At 44.8% G+C, this 27,228-nt stretch overlaps 1 protein-coding gene across 3 annotated transcripts in view; it reads right to left on the reverse strand.

The window, feature by feature from the left end:
* Nab2 (Nuclear polyadenosine RNA-binding 2) overlaps window positions 1-27,228 on the reverse strand; it is a 157,141-nt gene that overhangs the window by 21,414 nt on the left and 108,499 nt on the right. For all 3 annotated transcript variants that reach the window (XM_075686761.1, XM_075686758.1, XM_075686759.1), the window contains 3 exons: window positions 22,086-22,233; window positions 19,198-19,331; window positions 3,518-3,597 (listed from right to left, as the gene is read on the reverse strand). In XM_075686761.1, the coding sequence (XP_075542876.1) occupies window positions 3,518-3,597; window positions 19,198-19,331; window positions 22,086-22,233 (362 nt within the window). The remainder of the gene's footprint in view (window positions 1-3,517; window positions 3,598-19,197; window positions 19,332-22,085; window positions 22,234-27,228) is intronic.

The following is a 27,228-nucleotide window of genomic DNA, read 5'->3' on the forward strand; positions in this document are numbered from 1 at the left end:
CGTGGTGACACGTGATTTAGAGAATTATTCAAGGCAACATCTGTTATTTCTGTGATCTGTTGCTTGAATTGACAGATTGAAGTTCAGAGAGATAATAAAATACACAAATGGAATGTCTGCGTGTTTTTTGTTTTACTTTGCACCGAAGCAAGAGAGATGTACTTCTGCTTCGTCTGCTTGTTCCCACGGTCGTACAGTCACGTGCGCAGGTACCGAGACTACGCCATTTTCTACCATGTTCCAATGCGTGATCATGCTCTGCGGTCCACTCGTTCAGCCTCAGTATTCGTGTAGAACTGAATTAAACTGCTAGTCATGTGTCCATGTGCACAGCGTGCAAGATCGTGTACTGCGCGAAACGAGACATCACGACAGCTCGCTCACAACGCCGTCAGCAGAAATGCGCAGTGCCGAAAAAAAAAAAAAGAAGCGAGGAGAAAATAAAGTGAAGGCAGGGCCTGTGACGTAGGCATCACGCGATCCTTGAGGTCCCATATGGGAGAATTCAGGGAAGGAATTTCACTTGCGGAGGCTAGATGGGGTGAGTGGAGAGCATATCTCACTATGCAGTGGAGCTCGCCTTGTGAAATCATGGGTTTGCAACACTGAAATATTTACATCTCGGCAACTAATGAGTCGATTTGAAAAAGTTTCGCGGCAGAACACTCCCTAGAGGACACGTAACAACTTCCAGCATATAACCAAAATTTGCTATGGGGCCTGGTGAAGGGCCCTTTAAAGGAATACTGACACAAAATTTTGAAGTGGAGATAACGCACTGCGATCGATTTATGTGGGTACATGCACATCGTCTGCAAGATCTCAACGGCAAATATAGCCTAGAACATATTTAAGATCAATTATAAAATATGTGTGCGCAGCCAACTTCAAAATGCAGCAACTTGCAACATCGACATCAAGGAAGGATTGTAAACAACTGAGAAAACACTACGTCACGAATTTTCGTTGGCTGCTATGCTGCTTCCATGAGCTCTTCTTCTGCTGCTTCCATGAGCTCTTCTTCTCAGATGTTGCTTGTAGTGGGACGGTCTCCGTGTCACTGTAAACTGTAGAATTAAGCGGCAAGTTTTGTTGTATCCGTAGGGTTCCTGCACTATCAACTTGACCGCACTGCACTGACCACCAAACGTGGCCGATGCGAGGGTCTTAGGTTCGCCCTTGCTGTCGCCAGCAGCCATATCTGAGTTGCTGCTTTCTAGTGGGTTGAATAAAAAGTGATTGCCCACGTCTAATACGGTGGCAACTCCTGCCTGCAGGAAATCGTTGCCGCTGGACGACGAAAACTATGACAAAGACAAAAACGACGACAACGATGGTGGCGAGGACATCGCAAAGCACGTGCAGGCATAGCAGACGAACTAGCAACAAGAAGCTCGCACGCCAGCATGCGCCCTGGAGTGCACGTCGGAGCATACATCAGAGGTTTTTACAATCACATGCCCAGGTGTGTTTACATTCCTTCTCTGGCCCGTCTCATTGCTCTCTGAAACCGAAACTTGGACTGGTCACTACAAGCCAGACTCCAAATAATTACCTGTCATGCTCTGAAGTAAATGAGGTTTCGTGCTGTGATTACTGGGTATTAGCTAATTACTAAAGCAGATAAAACCAAATAGAAAAGTTTTGCGGGAGTACTCCTTTAACTTTTCGGGGTATTACATAAGCGAGGTGGGGCAGGAACAGAAATACAAAGTAGTCATGATAACAAAAGTGGTAGGAACGTTAAAGGCAATAAAGTTAAATATAAATACCCTATTTATTCGAATCTAGGCCGGTCCCAATTTTAAGCCGACCCTTGAATGTCCGAAGCCAGAAAAAGACTCCCATTGACTCCAGTTCGTGCAATAATTGAATATCATATGGGCCTCATCTTGGATGCCACTGTTTTATCGAGCCAGTGCCTTGGTTGCCAAGTAGGAACAAATCCTGGAGGCCCACGCTACACCAGCTGGCAGGAGGATCATGTGTGCCAGAAAAACACTGACTCTAAGTCTCGGAGGATGGAGGTTGAGGCAGCTGGCATCCTTTTCACCCGTTCGGTGCCAAAGCACTTCCGTCACACAACGCTTGTGTTTGACGGAGATAGTGCCGCCTTCTCTGCCCTTGTGCAAGAAAATGTTTATGAACTGGACCCCATTTCGAAAGAGGAATGTCTGAACCACGTCCAGAAGAGGATGGGGACAGCACTGCGCAACCTTGTGCAGAAAAGTGGCAAGGCTTCAGGAGGAAAGGGCAGGCTGACAAAGGCCCTCATGGACAAGTTGACCGACTATTATGGCTGGGCCCTACGGAACAATTCCAACGATGTGGCTGCAATGCAGCGTGCAGTGATGGCATCGCACCACCATGTGACATCGACAGACAAAGATTCTGAGGGTGCAGACTCGTGGTGTAGTCATAACGCCAGCAAGAGTGATGGTGCGCTACTTCCGAAGCATCGGTACAATCTTCCAGGCTATGTTGCAGAAGCACTGCTACTTGTTTATGAGCGCCTCTCACAGGCTTCTCTTCTGTAACGCTGCCTGGGAGCAAAGATGCAGAATGTATCAGAATCATTTCACTCCATGCTGTGGTTCCTGATGCCCAAAGAGCAGCATGCGTCGCTGATTGCTGTGGAGACAGCACTGCATGAGGCAGTTTTAAGATATAATGCTGGCTGCCACAGGGCCACCCAAGAGCTATGTTTATCAGTGGGGCTAACACCTGGCCATTCAACGTGCAGCCGAGAAAGATTCTCTACACTTGAAAAAGGCCAAGAAGTGATTGCAAGAGAAGGTGGAAAGGTGGCAAAAGAAGAGAGTGCCTGAGGACATCTCCAGTTATGCTGCAGGGTCATTTTAGACCAACATATGTGCTCAAAACTTTCAAAGCTCATTTTCTAAAAAATACTTTTTGGCTGGTGAGGCTGCTTGTTCCAGCCATATCTCTGTAACCGTTCATCAGATTTCCATAAGTTTCTTTTATTGTATATCTGAATAAATTTTTGAGGGCAAGACAAGCCCATTTTTTAATATATATATTGCGTCTGTGATTTGTGGTATTTAATCAAAATTTGACTGATAAAATCTCAATCACCAACACTAAATTCGGTGATCTGCTAAAATTTTTCAGCAAGGAAATTTAAAGAAAGGGCTCTGTCTTGCCCTGAGGTATCCATCTTGGAATCATCATAGTGAATTTCACAGTAGCAGCACCTTTTGAAATTCTCCAGGCCTGGAATGGGAAAACAATATGCACCATTCTGGCATATTGTTGTAACTTAAGGACCAGTGAACATAACTGCATGAAATTTTGTAGTTTTACTAATGCTTTTGCTATGAGTCTATCCTGAAAATTTCATGAAGATATCTCAATAAACAATAACGTTGGTATCCGAGGGTAGCCTCCCCCCTTTTAAGCTGTTGAAAAGTCGACGAGAAGTGCACTAAGGAGGGAAAAGAAGTGCATTACGCAGCTGGGAAAATTGTGAAAAACTGATCGGGAACATCGCCCTCACCTTTGGATGAAAGAACGGGCACTTGAGGTTGGTGCAGTGAGGGTAGAATTTGCAGTGCTGCACCGACGGGGAGGACACCACTGTTGTCAGGGGAAAAGAAAAGGCAAAGCAGAATGTCAGTGACAGCAATGCCAAAATCACACATTTTAAAGGGACACAAGAGGCAAACATGCAGACAGTTAATATATGTGTCCTTACAGTGTTTGTTTCCCGCCTAAAAATGTCTTAGCCGTAGTGAAAATTGTAACCAAACTTTGCTGCAATTCAAATCATCAGTAATGAGCAAGGTAGTATGACGCAGCATACATCATCACTGCCTTTTGCCACTGTTAAATGGCTCCTGAGAGCTGGTGCACGCTCTGTTTCTTTCTCTCTCTGCCTTTTATGCAATACACCAGGGGTTCTCAAACATGTTGGTCCCATGAAATCCTGCTAAGCTCCATGAAGTGCCAAGGAACACTCACCCCCCCCCCCCCCCCCGCCCCTTCACCTCTATTAATAGAGAGGCTAAGTACAGTGCACATGTTTTGGGCAAACGGTGGTGTTGGCCAGGCTACTTTGGCGGCAGCACGCAACTCTCTCTGTCCAAGCTGGGGACGTATTCTGTGACGATCGCTTCAGCGATACCATCGCCTTCACGTGACGTAGTGCTCAACCAGCCAATCAGCTCATCCAATTTTGTGCAACGAGCCAGTCAGCTTGCACCTGATGGCGATACTATCACCTAAGTGACACTATCGCCGAAAGTGATCATCGCAGAATACCTCCCCTGGGCGCAAGTGTTATGCGCCAAGACAAGACAGCATTGCGACTAATACATGCCGAGAAAGAATGACAGTTTTCTGTGCTCATTGCACAGGGACACTTGTAACATTTACAAGAGGTCTTAGAATAGGTGCTAGTTCTATGTTGAGTACAGCAAAACCTCGCTGATTCGGATTTCATGGGACTGAATAAAGCAACAACTGAATTAACCAAATGTCAAGTTATTGAGGGTGTCAAGAAAACAATAAACAAATGCTTACTATGTCAACACGCTTTTATTTACTGAATGAATCAGCAAATCATTTTCTATATTGCACAAGAGCAGTGCGGAATCTGTAATTATCATCATCATGACTGCTTAGCATTTGCAGTGGCAAAGGCCTTGCAACTTCCTTTGTAGCGTGGCTGCACCACATGGCTTCGTCTGAGACGTGCTTTTCACTACTGCACGCACATCCCGATTATTTTTTCCTCAGTTTCCAGTCGCCAACATCGCGATGGTGGACGACTTGTCACCAACAAATCATCTGTTCATCGCAATGCAACCGGTGCTCTTCATCTTTGACAGCTTGGAACAGAAACAAAGTGAAACTACTGTTTGGCGCAACCGCTGTAGGTGAAACCGCAGCTGGTTGCGACGCGACCTTGAACGGAGACCACAGACAGCGAGCTTGTGGTTCTGAAGGCAGGCGGCCGACGCCCGCATCAAATCTTTTGCTGCAACAACTGCAGACGAAACCGCGGTTGCTATCGACCCGATCATGGATGGCGACAATGCAGTTCTGAAGGCACGTGGCTGACGCATGCACAGAGTCAAAACGAAACTACTGTTTGCCGTTACTGCTGCGAACGGAGTGGTGGTGGCTATCAACGCGATCATGGACGACAACTACATACTTACGAAGGCACGCAGCCAGTTGCCACCACGGTGTTACGCACGGTGATAAACGCAAGAATAAAGGCTTCAAGGGCACAATTAGGCATGTTCAATTATATTCAATTATGTTCAATGTATTCAATTAGGCAATGAGGCATTCAGGCATTTCAGTCAGTCACGTATCACGTATAGTTACCGCTGATGACAGTGGCAATGCGGATTTCGACACTTCGTTTTGGTTGGATGCTAGCCCCCCCTTTTTTTTGCTCTTTGCTACTGCGAATGTGCTGTGCTCAATGCTCGTAAAGCTACCGTACTGTGCTGTACAGAACCAACTGGGTTGCGCTGTGCCATGCATTTATTACTTATTAATCCTTCGATGTATAAATCAGTGCACACGCTAGCAGCATCAATTTACAAACGGGAGAAATGCGCATGGTGGTAAGTTACGGCCTCCAAGATTCAAGTGCAAATGCTTAGGTGGGCTGCACGTTTTCGGAGGCTTGGTGGCTACAAGCTGCTGGTGGATTTGTTGCACCCTTCACGCGTTTCTGTCATGCACTGTGATGTGCTTTTTGACACTTGGGCATGGGTGATGGAGGTTCCTTGGATCGAATGCACCTCGTGTTCGCCGCCATCTTAGCCACTAGACGAGCGCTGAACCAGAGAAAATTTATCAGTGGCTTGCGAGACCCCGAGAAGGGGCCTGTGGAACATACGGGTTCCACAAAACCTACCTTGGGAACCCATGCACTACATGAAAAGGCAGCTGAAAAATTAATTAATTTGACCCTGGCAAGACTGGCGGAATTGATTGAATTGTCCAACAAGTCGAATGAAAGAAGATTTGGAAAAAATGCCGAAACGCACCTGCGTTGATTCATTCGGTAGTACAGTTTAACTTGTTCATAACGAACTTGAGAGTTCTGTGAAAAGTTGTTGTATCATTAGTTCGTTACGATTAGACACCACTTTGGTCCGAAAAAAAGGATGTTCAGTACCATCAGTTTTGTTCCCAGCACTCTATCGTCTCAAACTGAAAACTTGTGTTATAACATCACCTAAAGAAAGAAATGCGGCGTAACAGCACCTTAGAAACAACGCCCGACCAGTTCTGATCACCCGCCATATTGAAACTACAACCACACCCGCTGTCATTTCTCTTCAAAAGCATGCGATATATTTTACTATCAGTGGGACACGACTGGATTCCGCATACGATAGCGAAGCATTCCAGTTGCCTGGAAGCGGAAAGTAACGCGGCATGCCTGCATTTTGCAAAGATCTTGCCCTTGCAGCTGCGGCATTGGCCACATGCATGTCGGCAGCTACAAAGTTACATTTTTATCTTGCTTCGGCCGAAAAAGTGCAAAGTTCGAAAGGTAGAACGCTATCGTGAACCATTATCAGCGACAATGTAAACGAAGTGTTGACGAACTGTAACCGCCGACTATTTGCAACTTTGTGGGGCAGTGACATGTCATGTTGCATGGACATCACCATCAACGCTTGAGCAGCTGTCGGTTCAAATTGGTCGAAACCGTCCAAATAGTGTACATAATGTATGAATGCATTGCTGCACAGAGAACTGTGCAAGAACGAGAGAGTACCGCTGCCATGGCTTCCAAGATTCTGCGCGCACATGGTGAATTCCGTGCTAGTGTGCTGCCGTCATTGCCTCTCAGATTGGAGGCCACGGCCGTGGTACACTGTGCTGAAGCACACTGGAGACATGCCTTAAAAGCACTGTTACCTTATCTTGGTTGAAATTGAGTGACTGTCCTCTCAGCTTCTGAAGCCTGCACGTGGCATTCGCCCATCTCAACTTTTCGTCGTGGTCAGACTAGGGTGGGGAAGGGGTGGAGGGGGGGTGGGGGGTGGCTGCCGTGTGCGCAGTTCGATTGCGTTTCCGTACTTCAGAACTTCACATATGCCTTCCTTTTACAGAGACCGGGTTTGAAGTGTTCGTTGTGACTCGTGTACTTGTTTATATTTGCCATGCCTGTATGTATCGGAAGTTTCTCGAATGTCATCAATGTTTCTACCTGTTGTCTGTTGTCACCGAAGCTAGTGTAACCTCATTGCATGTACAACACAAATTCTGTAGACTTTTCTGGAAGACACGGGGGCACCAGCAATTACTCTGGAACTTTCAATGACCCGTGTATAAAAGCAGACGCGCTTGACTGGCAGATAAGATTTTCGCCGATAGCCGACTGTGCTCGCTGCTATCGCCATTCTTTGAGTGTAGCCTGTTTTTGAGGGCACAGGTTCGCCAAATAAAACACTAGTTTCGACCTTCCCAGTTTTACTGCTTCCTTCACCGTCACTACTACGTGACAGTTGAGACAGTACTGTGCTTTTGAAAATGTTCATTATATCTGGACGAAGTTTCAGTAGACAGGGTTGAAAAATTTTAAATGCCGTGAAATGTGGTCGTTATAAGCGACCGATTGTTATATCTGGGATTTTTATAAGTGGTTTTGACTGTAATCGCCCAATTCTAGTACAATCTCTAATCAAACGTATGTAAACTCTCGTGTCCAAGGTAGGAAAATAACATAGAAATGACATTAAAGCTCCTAAAAAAAGTACAAATCTGCAAATGTCACCGCAATGCATCCGTGTTTTGCGCTAAACAGGGGTGGGACTGCCCAAAGTAATTATGGAGCAATTTGTGGCGCAAGTATTGTGTTTTGGAGCAGTATGGAGCAGACAAAATTGCATTTTCGAGCATCTTGAAGCAAATTAAATTAAATACTGGAGAAATTTTGAGCAGATAAAATTTCATCTTGAAGCAGTTTGGAGCAGGGAAGTCTGAATTTTGACGGAATAATGGCATATGGAATATGGCAGCGCACTTCAAAACCACAATGGAACACAGAATAAACCAACACGTGCGCGGTACTGAACTGTCTTAAGGGGGGGACCCTGCACCTGAAAACATTTTTTTCAAATTCTTTGTCGATTTTGATGAAACTTGCTGAGTTTATGTATTTCAATGTGCTAGTTTTAAATATACATCCAGTTTTCTTGCAGAGTAAATAACTTTCCAGAAATTGAAGAAATTCAGCTTTACTGCATAATTTGCTTGGGGGTGAGCCATCTATTAAACTATACATGGCATAATAAATATCGACATAGGAAAATTATGTGGAACTAACAAAGAGTGCAAATAAGCAAGTATGGTGTTCTAACCCAATTTTATATCAAATGAGAACATTGCAAACTTCAGTGAGAGAAATCCATCTAACTGCGAAAAAAAGAATTTTTAAAGATTTTTTAATAAATTCAACATTATTTTGTTTATTTGCACTCTACACAGCTTTGCCTTTCTGGAGAAAAAAATAATTACAGTCATAGCACAAGTAGAAGCAGATATAATGCACCTCCAATACGGTATCATTATCAAAATTGTGGTTTTGAGAAAACAACAAAAAACATTTCACAACTGATATATTGAAAGAAAGTTTGAAAAAACGGCACCAACAGCCATCAGTAGGCACTAGGTATAATTCATGACCATTTGGCTGTTGCCAGTCGACGACATAGCATGCGCTATGAGCACATTCACTTCAAAGGGATTACACATTCTCGGGCCCTCAATTCCCCGCGAGCTCCGTCCCAACACAACTTCACCGCAGATCTCGCAAACCATAGTCAGTTTAGTAGTGAGACCATAATCCTGATTGCTCCACACCAGCTACGCAGAACCAGGGCAAGTATTACACGAGAAAACGCCGAGAAGATTGTTCACTGCTGCAAATCCGACGACAACGTACGGAGTAGTGGGCTTCGCGACCGAGGCTGTTGCACTATCGGTGGTCGGATCTTCAACAAAAACTCCGAATTTTTCGCTCCGTGGCCATCGTAGATGCAATCTTGTCGAGTGCAGCTTTCTCATGTGCTTTTATCTTATCCACTTTCTCTTCAGCTACTACAGCCGTGATCAATTCTTAGACAAGTGTAACCAGCATGTGGATATGCATGATCCGGCAAAGCAGTGAGGCGTCGACATTCGGTGGCGGCACGACTTCAGCGGCGAGCTGGCGGGTATCCTGTGCCTACTGCGATGACAGAATCGCTTTCGTAAGTTTACTGCGTCTCACACGTTTCCGCCCATAATGATTCATGGAACGAAACTTTGTCGGGCCTCCAGCATATCCAGCATCGCAGTCACGAGACTAAGACAAAATTGCAGCTGTTTTGGTCGTTTGAGCGCTCGTGGTCCTTGGAGCCAATCATGACTCGCCATCTTGGTCACATGCTCAAACTGGCCAATAACAGTGTTCACTGCGAATTTCTTTTTCTGTTGTTTTCATGACTGCAGCACTGGCAATGTTGCCGACTGACGAATAAAGAAAGCCAGAAACATGAGCTTTCAAATTACCGTAGTTACTCACATAATGATCGCACTCACGTAATGATCGCACCCCTAAATTTTGTCGCGGAAATTCGATTTTATTTATTTCCTGTGTAATGATCGCACTCCGAACTTGCCGCAGCGATATGTCATGTGCCAAGTCTAGCTAATAACGATCGCGCTATCTGCCGAATGCTATGCAAACGACTCTTCAAGACAAACCAAGCGGTCAGCGCCCACCAGCCATTCTCAAGCAGATGTCTCATTTCATTACTTTCATCACTTTCTGCACTTACCATGACAAAAAAAAAAAAAGGAGGCTACAACCAAACTCACATTTATTATGTGTAGGCTTTATAATGGCTGGGGTCATCAACAACAACAACAAAAAAGGCACCTTTCGATTCTTCTCGTCCGCACTCGTGGGCATGCAACAAATCGCGAGCGGCAACGACAGCAGCCATGTTTACACTGACACGTTAGAAGTGTACCCTATTCATATGCCGACGCTTGTAACACGGCTAAGATATTCGCCCACCCTTAGCGGAAACGTGCTGTATTAGGATAGTAGTGAAGACAGATGCCGCAGTTTCCGCAGCATGCCGGCCATGTGTTTCTATGTCACTGGCAGCTAAGCACGCCCACCTGTTTCTGTCCCCTCAAAGTGGACATGGCTACGTTATTGCCACAAACTTGCCGATATTAACGATATTATTCATTACTGATACGGAAGAAACTGTTTCAATACACGCAATGTACTCACAAGAAAAAAAAAACGCGTTCGGCTTGCTCCGCCAGCCGCCATTTTTGTTTTGGTGTCCTGCACCAACGCGGGACACCAGCATCCCGCAGCAAACACGGGACGAAAAAAATTTTTTTTTTCTTTTCGCAGCCCTGAATCGCACCCCTGAATTTGCGTAAATTTTTCTGACAAAAAAGTACAAACATTATGCAAGTAAATATGGTATACCAAAATGTCGCTGGCAGAGCGCATAGTTATCGAGTTATGCTCGACAAAAATCGGGGGTGACTTGTCCAGAATTTAAAAGGCAACGCTTGTAGATTTGCACCTTTAGATCATGATAACGGAAGAACTACGCAGTATTTTGTGACCAAATTTCGGAGACAGGCGCGGAAATGCGTCAGGAACGTGGAAAATAAAAATTGAAAATTTGAATTTTGGGCCGATTTTTGGTCCGAAAGACCTGGATCCCCTCTTAGGTCTTAAGCGAAATTTTGAAGCAGATTACCCTGATACTGAAAAGTCTAGTGCAAGCAAATTTTAGTAGAGTGCCTGTAGATTTTTAATTGCTGGTAACAACTCCAAAAACATACATTCTGCAATAGTGAGTTTAAAATTTCCAAAAGTAACCCATTCTAAGTAACCCAGTAAGGCATTCTTTATATCGACAGTGTGAGTGGTCTGGGTATGCGTTTCACCAACAGACCATAAGGAGAAGCCAGAGTTATGAACTACTCTGGTTTACTGAAAGCCATTTCCACATAATAGAAATAGTTTCGCCTTGCCGCTAGCCAATGAGAACGCGGGAGTGTGAAAGGGCACTTTTAGCTATGGCGTACTAGAATATGGAAGAGTGGGCCGAGCGGCGGCAACGCGCATGCTTTCGTGTAAAGCAGAAAAAATTGGTGATACAGTGAACTCTCACTTGAGTGAACTTCAAGGGACTCAAGGATATAGTTCACTTAAATAAAAGTTCACAAAACTGAAAAGTATATAGTCACTAGAATACGGAACAGCATAGGGCAACAGCAGATATGGAATCAAAAGTGTGAAATGCAATTTATGGAGTTATGTACATCAATATATACGAAGTTCATAACAGTTAAGTTCCTGCCTATCTCACTTCGAAAAAAAAAAACTGCAATTTTCATTTGCACTGGTGCTATCAAAGCACAAGAAGCAGCAAAGCTGCCCAGAGATTCTATATGTTTTTGAGCACTTCCTCCGGCACACCTTGCTGCTGAGACACAAAATCTCGCAACTTTCCAAGGCTTCCCAGAGTCTCAGCTAGAGTAAAGGATTTGAATTTGCCTCTGCGACTGCATTTTCCTCGTCGCACTCTGCTTCTTCGGGATCAACACTGGAAACAATTTCGAGATCGGATAGTTTAGCACCGTTAACAAGCTCATTGTCGCACTGAACATAGTCTTCAAACGAAGTGTTGCTTCGAAGTGTGGTCAGGGTCCACTGATCAAATTAGTTCAACTGAAGTATTTGCTATTCAGAAATTTGTTTAACTGTTTTTTTTTTTTTTCACAGAATGCATAGAAAAACTGCCGGGGATTTCCTAAAAGTTCGCTATTCTGAAATGTTCGTTAAACCGACGTTCGCACAAATGAAAGTTTACTGTACTACAATCGACTAGATTGGGAAGAATACATAATTACAGCACCGACGTACATGATGATAGTGGAAAATATTCTCAAATTACGCAGTCTAGTCGACACGGTAACATTATTTCTGGGTCTCCATATGTCACCGTAGACTCAGAAAGCTGCAATCGACCCTGGGCCGGTATACAGTAAAACTATTCCAATCTGTTTTTATTCCAAATGCATCATTAGCCCTTTGTGATAGGTCAAAATGGCTCAGGCCTTCCCCATATGGGCCCAAAAACAGATTGGAATAGCTTTAAATTATAGCCGCCCTGAGGACAGAGCCACCCGCCCACTGAACCCGCTGCAGCACGTGCCTCCCTAATGCAGGATTCTTTTGCATTCCACAAGATCAAAGCTTTGGCGAGCACTTGATTTCCATAATGTAATTAATGCTACACCTTTGTATGTAAGCAGACATACCATCACGAACAAATTAAAAGTGAATAAGACATCACAAAGTAGAACACCTTTCTCAAGTAATAACTCACTAACATGATCTCACCCCGCTAATTATCTGGTTGACAAAGGTGGCATAGGCCTCACACTAAGCTCGAAGCTAAAATTATGTCGACATTACATATGATATTGGTGAAAACATAGGAAAGAATGCATTCTAGTTAGCCCCAACTTGTTTAACTAGCATATAGCCACATACTTTATCATTCTCTTTCTAGGTATGGTTTTATGAGGTGGTTTTACTCTACAAAGGAAATCATGACATGACAGCACTACCAGCATAAATTAAAACGCAAACCATTCAAGACTACTCCAAGGCATTATTTTGTTTACAGTTTAGGTGAAACAGAGAACCTTTGTAACAATGGCTTAATACAGACATTTAAATGTACACATGGGGCCACTCCATGCTTAGAAACTAGCTACCAGTCAACGTCCAATTTTTGGAAAGATTGGATGCGCTTTGTAGACGATCACAAGGAAGAAGACAGGACATGCGTTAAGGCAGGCCTGTCCTGTCAGGCCTAAGCAGACGACTATAGCAAAATACTTCAATAAATAAAGGTATGCTTCTCCAATTTGATATTAATGTCGTTTTTCCTTTTCATTCATTAATTCGGCATTCGGATAATTTGGACCTTTTTCCCGGTCCCATGAGATGCGAATTAATGAGCTTTTACTGTACAGGTATGGCAAAAATAAATTTGAGGCCTTCGAGTCATGGCAACAATGTGGTGCTGTCATGTCTTGCTGGCAAGCTTTGGCTAGTTCGGTCATGCCCCTAACTACACTGCTTCAGTGTAGCAGCACTGAGAGGTATGCAAAGCTGAGACAGGTTAATTATTTAATTAACCCCTTAACCATTTCAGATGGGCACAGCTCGCCTTTGCCGAACTCTCCTAAAACCATTTTAGACGAGTGTAGCTTGTCTGCTCGAGATAATATCTCCTTTTGAGCATTTCGAATGAGACACGCTCATTTGTGGGCTAGTTAGTGTGTCACTTTGCAGATGACAGCACTGTGCAGGTAATTTTTTTTTAACCACCATTCCACATTTCCTTGAGGGGCAACTTGTGTTTCAAAATATGGCATCCGGTGGAGGCAACGCATGTGTTGCTGGTCTGTTGTCGCGGAAAAGAAGCTTTTCGGCCCTGTCCACCTCTTCGGAAGATAATTATTCAGACATCGAAGTTTACTTCGTTTCTCGAAGCGGAAGTAATAGCGACAACTTTGAAATTAGCAGTCCATCAGATGAAGACTGCTCAGAAGACTATTGCAAATGCATGTCCATGGCGGTGCATCAACATGGAAGCCTCATCGATTTGTGTTTTTGGGTGTCCCCGATAAGGTGTTCAACATAACATTGCCTGATGACTAAGTACTTTCGCCGGTTTCTTGACAATGACATTACAGTCACCGACTGATTTTCCGGACTCCAAAAATTCGGGCATGCTCAATTATTCGGTCTGCTTCGCGGCACCGTCATTCTCCCCATAGACCAAGATGTATAACAATTCCGAAAGTTCGGACTCCTTGCAACCTCTCGTCCGATTTTTCGGACACTCCTTGAGCCAACTCGATCAAGAGCACCATGCACCGACTCTGACCTTTGCATGGTTCGACTTGCTGAATGCCATTTTTGTTTTGAACGAAGCCTCCTTGCTGCCCCATGAAGTGGCGCTACTGCAAATCCCTGCTCATCATCATCGTTTCTGCCTGGTTTGTAGCTACAGCAGTTCTGGTCTCAGCTCAGTATGCCATGTTAAGACAATCCAGCAGCTGATTTGTTTGTTTCTTCATGCATGACGCTGCGAGTAGGCCAGGTTTTTCGTTTGTGTGACTGATGTCAGCGTGACGGCGTGGTGATGTTTGCTTTGTGTGCTGTGTCGAGGTTGCGGTGATCCAACGCGGCGTACGGAAACATCGCGTCAAGTGTCCAATGGCGTCGACAGTGCCTGCGCATACTGCGCCGGGGAATGCCGGCAAGCAGGTGCCGGGAAGCCTAGGATTTGTCGCCTTCCGATGTGCTCCCTACTGACGCCCAAAATGTTCTGCCGAGACCTGTGCAGTGGTTGCATTGCTATTCTGGACACCGTCTCATTTGAGTTTCACAGGTGCTGCCACTGCTGTACTGACATGCGCAGAACTCGACGATGGCGAGATCATTCGTCAGGTTTCTGCTGCGCCGCCGGATGATGACTCCGAGTCGGAAGATGACATACCATCTGCTACGCTGCCGTCACATGCGGAGCATGTACAAGCAGTGGCTGTGCTTTCAGCCGCCTATAGTGACCGTACGACTTTCTCCGAGATTCAGGCTTATCTGATTGCGCGTAAACGGAACAGCGTGCAACGGCACATTCACGATTTCTTCACGCCTACTGCCAAGCCCGAATAAGTGCGTGGAAATAAAGAATTTTTTTTTCTTAATCTGCTTTTTCGGACAACTGTTTATGCGGACATTTCTGCAGTCCCCGTGAGGTCCAAATAAACGGTCGGCGACTGTATTTCACTAATCATCAAAGAAACTAATCACAAAGCTGCTGAGAAGCGGCTGTCCCAGTCAGCACGTTCGCCTTAAAAAATGGGTGCCAATGACAAAGGAGAAAATGTGGGTGTTCCTTTCACTCCTGCTACTACAAGGAACTGTTCAGAAACCATGACAAGACTGTTACTGGTTAAAGAACAAGTTCTTGCCAATCACGTTTTCGGAATGGTGATGAGTGGTAACCGGCTCCAGCTTCTAATGAAGATGTTGCACTTCGTGGATAACGTCAGTGCCACCGGCCTTAGCAGTCACCCACAACCAAAGCTGTATGAAATATGGCCATTTTTGGTTTGGTTGTTGAACGACTACTGTTTGGCATACACACAGGAGAGAGATATCACCTTAGATGAAGGCCTCATGCTCTACAAAGGTAGGCTGGGATGGGTGCAATACATTTCGCTGAAAAGAGCAAGGTTTCACCTAAAATTTGTTATGCTTTGTGAGTCAGCACCAGGATACGTGTGGAATGTTATCTACACCAGAAAGGCACCAATCTTGGCACACCAGTGAATTTTGAACCTGGGTCGCCAATGGGAACCAAAGTTGTCATGAATCACCTCGAGCCCTTGCTGGGCAATGATTACTGCCTGACCATAGATAACTTCTACACGTCACCGGAGGTCGTAAATCCTCCTTCAGAACCGCACGGTTGTCTATGGAGAATGCCTACGAATGTCTATGGCCGGCATCCTGAACACAGAAGTTCAAGAAAGGAGAGGTGCAGGCTTAACAGCGGGGGTAAATGTGTCACCCTCCAATGGCGTGACAAAAAGCTAGTGACCGTCATGAGCGCAGTGCACAATGCAAGCATGGAGATGTTCTAAGACTCGAAAGGAAGAGCAGTCACAAAGCCAAGCATTGTGAGGGACTACAGTCACACGACGGGTGGCACTGAGAAGTCGGATCAGATGCTGGCCAACTCTACCCTGTCACCAGAAAGTAGAAGAAGATGTATTGAAAAATTTTTTTGCCACTTGCTTGATCAAGCTACATTCAACTCATTTGTCTTGTACCACAAAGATGGAGGGAAGATGAGCCACCCTGACTACCGCCTTGCCCTTATTGAAGCCTTCTTGAATAGGTACCTCGATCCCTTGCGAAAGCTGAGGCGCGGCCGGCGATCTGATGGGCTTGACCCCGTACGACTGCAGGAGTGGCACTTTCTGGCTTACATTCCCCCAACTTAAAACAAAGCAACGCCAACCTGGAAATGCTTCCCTTGCTGCCAAAAACTTGGAGGCAAGGGACAGAAGCTGAAGAAGGAAACACGCTTCTGGTGCAAGATGCATAAGAAGTCACTCTGGGTGATTCCTCATTTTGAGGTGTATCGTACACTGCAGAAGCTTCCGCGGTGAAATGACAGACCATATAGCGTCAAACCATTGTCAGAATGATGAAACATTCCTAACTGCGCTCTTGCTCTGTTTTTATTGTTGATTACCAGCAGGCAGCAGGCCCCCTTTGTCATGAGCAATAATAAACTTTAATATGCTAATCTGAGTTACAGTTAAACCTGGATATAACGAAGTTGACAAAAGCTCGCAATTTTTCGTTACATGCAGGTTTCGCGTGAAGGCTCGTACGAATGATGCAGAAACGAAACCAAATAGCTCAATATATCCGTGAAGGTGAACTCACCCTTCAAGCATTTATTTTACACCAAAAAACTGCGTAATTTCCGCTTGCTTCTTCGGCACGAGTGAAGGCACAACACGCCGCTCCAAAGAAGCTAAATCGTGTAGAGCTCCTTCATCGTCGAGCGAGCCGACGAAACGGCGCATAACGTCCATTGCATTCATCACCTCCTTTGCAGTAGGCACGTCACACGGATCTGCCTCACAAGCACCATCATCAACGCCATCGGGATTTTGCACGCTTTCAGCTACTGCTGCATCAGACATTTCTTCTGTAGCCATGGCGGCGTTGTCGGCAAACAAAAAGTCAGTCAGTTCAACGTCGTCGGGTACACCACCGTTAGTACATAGCTCGTTCCACGCTTCGGCCACATCGGACGGAGTAGAAAGGTCTTCCTCCTCCTCCTCGTCGGCACCAGCCCGTGCGTTTTTGGCTATTCCGGCCTTTAAAAAGCAATTCGCGATAACTTCTGCCCTGACCTCTTGCCAGGAGGCAGCAAGCATCTCGACTGCTTGATAAATGTCTATCTTCATCTCCCGTTCCAGACGGATGTCGAGAAGTATCTTCAGGATTAGTCGGCGCCGGTAACAGCATTTAAAACTGTTAATGACCCCTTTGTCCAGGGGCTGTATTAGGGACGTGCAGTTGGCCGGGAAGTAATGCAGTTCGATGTTCGACAGCTGCAGGCCTTCGACGTGGTGCGCTGAGCAATTGTCCAGCAGTAGGCAAACTTGACGGCCTTGCCGCTCGACGTCCTGGTTAAATTCCTTCAACCACTCAGAAAATATTGGCCGAGTCATCCACGCTTTAGAATTCACCACATACTTCACGGGCATACGCTTCGTTCCCTTAAAACACCTGGGACGGGCACTTTCGCCGACTACTAGCGGGACTCGCTTGTCTGTGCCGTCGAGGTTGGCACACAACAGAATCGTTATGCGGAGCTTGCTCTGCTTTCCGCCGCGGCAGTCATCGCCTTTTAACGCTGGCGTGCGGCCCGGAAGCATCTGATAAAATAGAGCTGTCTCGTCGGCATTGTAGACATCAGCCGCCTCGAAGCGACTCAGGATTCCAGGCAGCTTGTCAGCCACCCACGAAGCAGCAGCATCGCTGTCTGCGGAGGCAGATTCGCCGCTGATTACTCTTCCGACGACACCATGCCGGCTCTTAAATCCCTGCAGCCACCCGTTGCTTGCCTTGAAATCATCATGGCCCAAGATACACGCAAAATCCTTTGCCTTCTGTTGTAAGATCGCGCCACTTATGGGCACATTTCTGGCTCTCGTGTCCAAAAACCACGTGAACACTGCCTTGTCCACATCAGTGTATGTGGACAGCTTCAGTCTTTTTTTCTTCGAGCTTGTTCCCGACTCCACTGCGTTTCTGATGTTGTGTTCCGCACTCAAAATCTTTGATAGTGTGCTCGCTGGAATGCTGAAACGGGTGGCCACGTCCTTCTTCTTCTCGCCCGTGGAGACTGCATTTAAAATTGCGAGTTTGTCTTCAAAAGACAGAACTTCTCGTTTTCTGGCAGTAGAACTCATCACGACCAACCGACGACGTATAGAAGCGGAGACGCACGACAACACGCCAACAGGCAGGCCAAGCACCTCCAAAACAAGTCGGACAAACCAGTACCAGAGCACAGTTGACACACGCACACGTGCAGAACGCAGGACAACACTCAAAATGGCGAATGCAACGCATCCATAGAGAAAGAAAAAAAAAGTGGCGCATGTCGTTCGTCATCGTCGCTCCCCTTCTCCCTTCCCGCGCCCTGGCAATGAAAGAACCGGCTATCAGCGTTGCTTTTCAAGTGAATTCTTACACATAAGTGTGTCTAAGCCGTTGAAATAAATGAAAATCACAAAATAATGCTTGTCCTCAAATCCATACGAAACGAAATAAATCTGAAAGAGAAATCAGCTGCCGATACCAATGCCACCTGGTGTCACGCTAGACAAGCAAAGCCTGAAAAGACTGCTACGTTAGGCACGGAGCGGCGCTAGTTGCCGCCATCATCATCATCATCGCTAACTTTGCTCGGTCGCGGCAATCCCTGGCGTTCGCGTCGCTGCTGGCTCCTTACAATATTAATAGTCAATAATCTAGAGCATTTCTTCGGCCGAATTTTCCTTAAAAGTTCCTTAAAAGTGCAAAAAGTAATGACTGATCAGCTTTGGGAGTTCGTTACATCAAGGCTAACCGCCGCAACGCGTTTGTTACATCAAGGTCGAAAATACATGGGCTTCAATGGGGGCAGCGTTGGGGAATTCAAAAACTTCGTTAAATCCAGGAATTCGTTACATATAGGTTCGTTACATTCAGGTTTAACTGTATTATGTGCTTGAATTTGTTTGTTTTTTTCAAAATCAGAAGCCTGCTTTTTAAAAGAAAAATATTCAACATCAAATTAAAAAAAAAAAGCAGTTTAGGCACAGAAATTGTCAAAATAATAAAATGGCTAAGGGGTTAAAGAGGCAGTGCAAAGCATAGGGGACCCCATCAAGAACAAACAGCTCCTGTCTTGTGTGTTGTCAGTCATTCTGAGTGTCTCAGTTGCGTCATACCTTATCTGTCTGAATTGTGAACAGTGCATCAGTCGCACATGACTGGGAAATGTCCAAGTTGCTCACCAGGCGGTGGACAGGCGAAGCTCCGCCTGCTTGCATGCGTGAAGAGACAGTCCTTCCGTTTGCAGAAGGCATCGTACTTGCAGTTGGGGTGGATGAAAAGGCACTTGTCTCGGTACTTGCAGTTCGGGAATGCCCTGCACAAAACGTGACAAGCAGGATTTGTTCCAAGTTGCTAAGTAGCGTGCTGTTTTCCCTCCCCCCTCCTGCTCACATGGTAAGATGGCATTCATCAAGCCCCATCCTTCTTGGATTCCCCTCGCACGCTTTCACTCACGCCCAAAGCAAACATTGCATGGAGTATCTATCACATCATCAGTATCTATGGAGTATCTATGGAGTATCCATCATATCTATCATGGAGTATCATAATATGCATGGAGCATCTTATCCCACTTGGACTTTATGCAGAACATGATGCTGCACCACTCCAGCAGTCGCTCTTGGTAGCGTGGCACACGATTTGAGAGGTGTGTTCGCAAACAGCTGCTTGTAATTCAACTACTTGACCGTCTGTGTCCGCGGCGTTATATTGTAATCGTGTATAAACACACTTAGTTATATTGAGGTTCTAAATACATGGTGTTCTGTAGACAAGAAGATAAAAAAAAGTGAAATACTTCATTATACTGAGAATTTCTTCATATTGAAGTTTGTTACACAGTAGAATGCCATTAATTCAACTCCAGTTAATTAGACTTTTCAGTTAATTCGATCCCAACCAAATCTTTCCCCCAGCACTCAAGCACTTTGCACTCAAGCACTTTGTTGCATTAATAAAATAGGTAGAACAAACTAAGGCTGAAATATGTTCTGTTATATCCGAAAGTTTGTTGTACACAGGTCCATTATAACGAGCGTAGAATGCATAGTTCTTCACGTCCGATGACACAGCGTGTCCATGAGCGGCGCAGAAGGTCTCCAATGTGGCATTTCAAACCATCGGTAGTGGGCGGCCATTTCTGCTTTCTACTTTAAGAGGAAGGTTTAGCTCGGGCCCAACTCTGACGCGGCCTATTCAAGTACATGTAAAACGCAAAAACGTTTTTCTGAGATAGCCCCTGAACCGATGTTAATGAAATTTGTTGCATTTGAGAGAGAAAGTTAAATTCTAGTGATTGTTGGAAGCGGAATTTCGATTTAGCTCTTGAATTTTATTAAAATAATTTTCAAAAATTCGAAAATTTGAAAGAAATAGAAGCACGAAGCTTACAAATTCATAGCTCTGCATTAACAGCAGATATCATGGTTCTGTAAACGGCCTCCATCAGATCATTCAAAGCAGACAAATTCGATATGTCATTTTATATCTTACGTGAATTTGTTACCTTGTTTACAGGGGTTGTGCAAAAGCTGTATTTCCATATTACTAAATTTTTGAGATTCATGTGTAACACACAAATTTTGTCCACTTTAGATCTACTGCAAGATGCAACTCACAGAATGGCATCATCATTTTTCGTTGCTGAGTTACAGAGTTGTAAACTTTATAGATTCGTTCTTTGAAAATTTTTTAATTTCTGCCAATTTAAAAAAAGAAAACTTGAGGACCTAAATAGAAAATTCGAAACCAACAGTCATTAGATTTTAAGTTTTTCTTTTAAATGCAACAAACCTCATGAAACGTGGTGCAGTGGTTGCTGAGAAAAACGAATTCTCCTTTTACATGTATTTAGATAGGAGCACCCGAGCTAAAGCTTCCTCTTAATGATCGCAACACTTCGAGCGAGTTCAAAAATGACTGCCTGGCAGTAAAAACAGCAAACTACTTAGACAACAAACATATAGTTCTCTTTCCATCCGATAGTGTAGTGTGTCCTTGAGTGGCGTGGACGGTCTCAAAAGGGGCCTTTCAAACCATTGTTAACATGCTAACTACGCCAAATGGACACAGTAGGGACGGAGTTAACAATAGTGGACTGTATCGAGGTTTAACTGTATAAAGAAATTCTTGACGTAACGAACTACCATATAAACCGGAATATAAGTTGAGATATCTTTTTGAAAAAAATAAGGCTAAAGTCACCCCTCATTTTACGCAGCAGTCTTTATCAGAATGTGTCACATTCTGGCAACCTACAGCGTGGATCCTGGTGAATGCATACTCGGCTTGTTTCTTCCTTTGTATGTTGCACTGTACCAGTTCTAGAGTTCTAGCATACTCAAAGCTGTATCGATATTCAAATGTGACTGCTAATATTTCTTTTCTTGTTGCTGCGTCGCCTTGCATGCATTCTTCCAACTGGACTGTTGTGGGATTTGTTTTTTGTCTGGTGACCGATAACTAGTGGCATGTGGAGCCAGTTTTCAGCGAAATTTTCAGACTTCCCAGAAGCGAATGGCAACATGGCCAATGAGTGCCAGTTTGGCACTTCTGCAAAAAAAAGAAAAGAAACCATGTGCAACACTGGAAGGCACAGAAAGGAACACTGTCGGCATGCTAGCAATGTTAGTTCGTTGGTGTCGAGCAGTGCATCCTGAGCTTGAGGATGCACTTATGGATTTTGTGTGGGAGCTTTGTGCGCAATCACTACCGCTGACAGCCCAGTCAGTTCGCTGCAAAGCTGCAGTGGCATTCTGAAAATGATGCCTTCTGACAATTTTTTTTTAATATTTCCCTTCAAGTTAAGGAGTTGAACTATATTCTCACTCGTCGTATATTAGGGTTTATATGGTATTTAACTTTTTCATAACTATAACTTAGTCCATGTCTTCTCCCCTAGGCCTGGCTGTGGCTGTGCATGGCTGTCGGTGAAGCTACCTGCATATGTGGCCCACGCACCCAATCTTGGAGGCAATCTGCAGTGGTTGCAAACCTCGGGCGAGCTGAGAAAAAAAAAAAAAAAAAAAACAGACCGGTGGTGTCCGCTCTGGGGGTGTAGGGAACTCACTTGCAAGGCACGCTCGGGTGGTGGAAGGGGCAGCGGTCACCGTTCTTGCAGGCGGGCCAGTAGCGACACTTCTCCAGGATTTGGGGGGCCCCATTGTCCACTGCCATGGCTTCCTCTTCTTCCACTACACAGGCCTCCTCCATCAGCTCTGCGCCATACACATTCACACTCCCATGAAGCAAAGGAAAACAAAGAAGGGGAACAAACCTTCTTAAAAAACCGACGACGCAAAATATGATGCCATCCTGTCGCACGTGTTCTTGTGTGCGAGTCTACTTTGCACCACTGATTTCCGAAAATGTGACACGCGAGCTAACTACAAACAAGAATTCTGCTAGAGAAACTCTCAACTTGTTCCACAATTATGTGCCAAAATGCAAAAGGCCCAGCAAGAGCTGCTCAGCACTGGAGTTTGAAAAGATCCCCACGCCCAAAATGTAACAGAAAAATTATCCTATTTACTCATCTCACAAATATTTGAAACTTTAAGGGTGGACACAGGTCTTAGAGACCGAAAAATCGCGAAAAAGTCACTTTATTGAAAACATTATTTTTGGATTCTACAGTGCGTGATGCATAATCTCAGAAATTTTCACGCATCTTGGACCAATATTTTGGTTGTAATGACGTTTTATGTCGCGTCTGTGAGCTGTATTTTTACTGACAAACGTGCAAAAAAGGGCCTTTTTCCGTGATGTGCATTTGCCATTCTGAGTTTCCGATTGCAGCCGTCTTGATCTTGCTTGAAAGAGCAACTCTTCTGGTTTAGTTTTTGTGCCACCACTACTCTGCGTGCTGAATGGCTATGAAGAAAAGGCCTGCGAAAAAGTAGTCCCCATGCACAATTCCATTCGCCGACTGAGGCACCTGACTGTAATAACGCCATGCCATTGGCGGATTTTTGCCGTCGTCTGCTCGGGCGTGAGAAACTCAACACAAAACAATGTCGAATTCAGTTTGCTACAAGCCATAAATTCGGCGAAAAGAAGAAACCACGAGTTTTAAACTTTTAAAAGTGCGCCGTAGCTTTGGAAGATGCCGGCAATAGTTGGCTACCCATGCAGAGCCCCGCCGAGTCTCCCCCCGTGACTGCGGAATAGGCTTAGCAGATGAAAGCGCTTTTGGCAGCGGCTGGTGCTCATGCGACATTCCAGCACTAGTAATGCGACTCTATGATTTGGAGAAAGTGAAGAAGGCACAGGAAAAACGGCAAGACTTTGTTTTAACGCCGGCTACCAAGTGAAAATCGGATTTTCTCACTCCCATGATGTGGCCGCGGCTGGTAGACGCGCTTTGTTATCGTAGGCCGCGATTCTCTGCCGTTTTGTGTGAAACGCAAGTTGTGGTGCGGCAGTGGGCAAAGGTGAACGTGACTGCGGTGTCCCCATAGAGATAGTCATCTCATGTGCAATCTGCAGCGATGCCGCGTCAGCGGGGGGGCGGGGGTTCGCCGCATGTGAGCGGCGGCCAAATGTGCACCCCATTCCTTGTGAACTCTCTTGCTGTATACAAAATGCAGAGCCCCGTTAATTAGCAAACGGCATTGAATGAATTCTTTTTTTTTTTGCCAATTATATGTTTATCTTGTGCGTGATCTGCGGTGGTGGCGCGTCGACCGCATGTGCAACCCACTCCTTGTGAACAATCTCGAAGCACGCAAAATGCGGAGAACCGGTAATCAGCAAACAACACTTTTTTCTTTTTTTAAGATAACAAACGTTTCACACTAGGGCATACATGCTGGGGCACGTGCTAGGGGAATATTAGCCTGTTAACTGGTAACATGTAAATACTTCATTATATTCCTGAATAAATCAAGCTGTCTGTTTTTCTCATTGCAAACTTTTTGCTTGCCTGTTTGTGGCAACATTAATACACCTGTAACTTTTTTTATATATATGAAGCTAAATGCATTAAACTTGAAGTGCTGCAAGCAGATTACTACAAGGCTTACGAGTCGATTCTGAATGCAAATATGTAAGTAGCAATGCCTCGGTATTGCAGTGAGCAAAGTATTCCTTTTTTCTGATTTTTCTCTCAACATGGTTTTGGTCACTTTGCGTGTTTGCTGTATCAATATCTTTGAATCTAGGACAGCTAGAGCTATTATTTCTATTGCAGCACAAAGCTAAATGTATTGAGAATGCAACGCTGAGAGCAGATTTTTCTTATTTTCAGCTCCAAATTTTGTTTATTTAAATATACATTTGCTCTTATTATTGATACTGTGAACACAGAACTCCAATGGGCTGTAAAATGACAAAAATTGTTCAATTTCAAATCTGTTTTCAGTGTTTCCATTCTAATTCACTCGAGTATCCAACCATATATTGTTTGCAACTTTACCTGTAGCAGGTAAATTTTAATTGTTTCAACAAACAATAGAAGGTAATTATTATCACGGCAACTACTATGTATATGCAAAATATAATTATATATCGAAAGTCAACATGAAACACTGAATGAGCATATGCAGTTTTATCAGATTTGATTAAGAGATAACAAAGTTATCTACACAACCAATGTCCCCCCTTAAATCATTGCAACAGATAACTTATTTAACGGCAGCTTTAAAACTGAAGATTAAGTGGTGCAAGTATTCCACGAGCAAAAAAAGAAAAAAAAAACATTCTTCTCGGATACCTCCCCCCCCTCCAACTCATTGCAAATTGGTGGAAAGGTTGGGCACATGCGAGTAAACATGGCGCGCATCAACATTACTGCCTCAGGGACTCACTACACTGTCTATTGCCCCCCTGGGCAGAAAGAAAGCAAAATACGCAATGTCAGGAAGAGCTATGCTGACAAATTTATTTCATTGCCGAAAATGTAAACATAAAGCTTTCAATGAAACACAGTCAAACATGTTTAAACAAACTGGATTCGTTCCATGAAAAGCAGTCAACCTATCAAATATATCGGTAGTTCTTTACATGTGGACTTGCCCTTCAGAACGTGCGAAAATCAGCGACAGTCACACTTCTGCTGCAGTCAAACAGCCCTTCCGGCAATAAGTCAAGCGTTTCGCTTCATGAAGCGAGGCCTCCCAGTGACAATGACATCCCATACCAAGTAACCACGGATATCTGTGGAACATCCGCCACAAGTCTGAATGTCCATCTAGCTGGATATCTGCCATCAGGGATGGAAGCAGCCAAGAATTGAGCAGCTCTTGGAGCAGCAAATCCGGTGCCTTTGGAACAGGTTCGCAGCATGAATTGTCCATTTTGGAGCAGTAAATATGCATTTTAGAGCAGCTTAGTAAAGGTCAACATGAGAGAAATACAGGCACATGAAAAAAAGGTGTTCCTTACATGACTTCTCAGAACACTATTAGGTTATGGCCGATCAGTTCTGCAGAAGCCCACAAGGCGAGCAAAATTCATGACAGTGAAAAATTCTCATACACCCTACTGTAGCACGAAGCTACAAAGGTAACCCATACGGGTTTAATAGGAACAACAAAGAGAGACAGAGAGAAGTTTAATTATACAAAATGCGAAGGGGTCAGCCTGAGGTATACTCCTCTAGCCAGCTACTCGGCATTGGGGGAAGGGGAAGAGGGAAAGAAAGAGAGAAGAAACAGGTGCATGATGGGTTACGATGACGATAGAAGGAAGATGTAGAACATATGGCAAGCAATTTGGCATGCTCAAAGTCTGCAATCCAGGCCCGTAATTTTTTAAAAATTCAGTAATGCCTGGATGGCCTTGAAACTCGATTGAGCATCTGGCCAAGAGCCTAAAATAACGTCCTCCGACAACGGTGCACTGTCGAGATGCGTAAGGTCGTTGTCCAACTTTTCACGCTCTTCCACGTACTTAGGGTAGTCACAAAGCACATGACCTATAGTCTCAGTCACATTGCACACATCACAGTGTGGAGATTTGGTGCGTCGCATGAGGTGCACGTATCCGTGCGTAAATGCTACCCCCTGCCTTAGTCTGTGCAGAAGACTGGCACAGCTGCGTTGAATTTTCGATGGTAGCCTGAAATTCATGGTAGGGTCCAGTCTCCGGAGTCGTCTGTGGCGATTATCCGGATTGTCGCAGTGCTTTGCTGTCAATTTTCGGATGACACTGGAGAGGAGACAGTTGGCGTCCGCTCTTGAAAAAGGAATTGAAAGCAGTGACTCTTGTTCTTCGAGAGCTTTCTTCACTTCGGCGTCGGCAAGTTCGTTGCCCTGTATACCACAGTGACTGAGAATCCACTGAAATGTGATGTGGTGGCCATTTTCTTGCGCTAAAGTCTAGAACTCGGCAGTTTGAAGAGCCAACACTCTGTAAGTGCTTTCTTTCAACACCACACTAAGTAGTTGAAGAGCCGATTTTGCGTTACTGAAGATTGTCCATATTTGAGGAGGCTGTCGCGAAATATATTGAATGGCCTCTCTGATTGCCACTAGTTCCGTAGATGTTGTAGTCGTCTTGTTATGCAGACGAAACCGTCGAATGACTTGATGCGCAGGCACGACGAAAGCCGCACCAGATGCATACAACGAGACCGATTCATCTCCATACACGCTCACCGAAGAGTCATATTCTTTCGACATATATTCAAGTGTTAAATGTCTGAGGCCAACAGCAGGTATTTGCGATTTTTTTGAAATTCCGGGAATAGATAGACGTACCGGTATTTTGGACATTACCCATGGGGGCATACGTGGAAGGTCAGCCGGAGCAAAGTATGCTGGTATGGCAGATTCTTGACATTTAATGGCTCTTGAAAAAGTGTAGTCCGGCCGTATATCGGGTAGTGTCGATAAGGGATGGTGTCCATGACGGCACAGAAGTCGCAGGAATACTCGAAGAGGTTCGCATCGTAGATAGACAGGTAAAGGGGTGATGCGAGCCTCCTCAATTGTTCCGTGGGTTGAGGTGCAACGTGGAACACCGAGACATGTTTTCAGCATCTGTGCCTGGGCACTTTCCATCGTACGCAAACATAACGGGCTCATACCTGATAAAACTGGCAGGCTATACCGAATGTATCTGACGTAGAGAGCCTGGTACAACCAGAGTAGCGAATGCTCAGATGGACCCCACTTTACACCGGCCAGAAAGAGAAAAACTTGAGCAAGCCCAGTTAATTTTTTCTTTAACATTGCCACATGTTTCGACTATGAAACACCGCGGTCAATGAC

Source organism: Dermacentor variabilis, chromosome 3 (assembly GCF_050947875.1).
Source record: "Dermacentor variabilis isolate Ectoservices chromosome 3, ASM5094787v1, whole genome shotgun sequence".
Lineage (NCBI taxonomy): Eukaryota > Metazoa > Arthropoda > Arachnida > Ixodida > Ixodidae > Dermacentor > Dermacentor variabilis.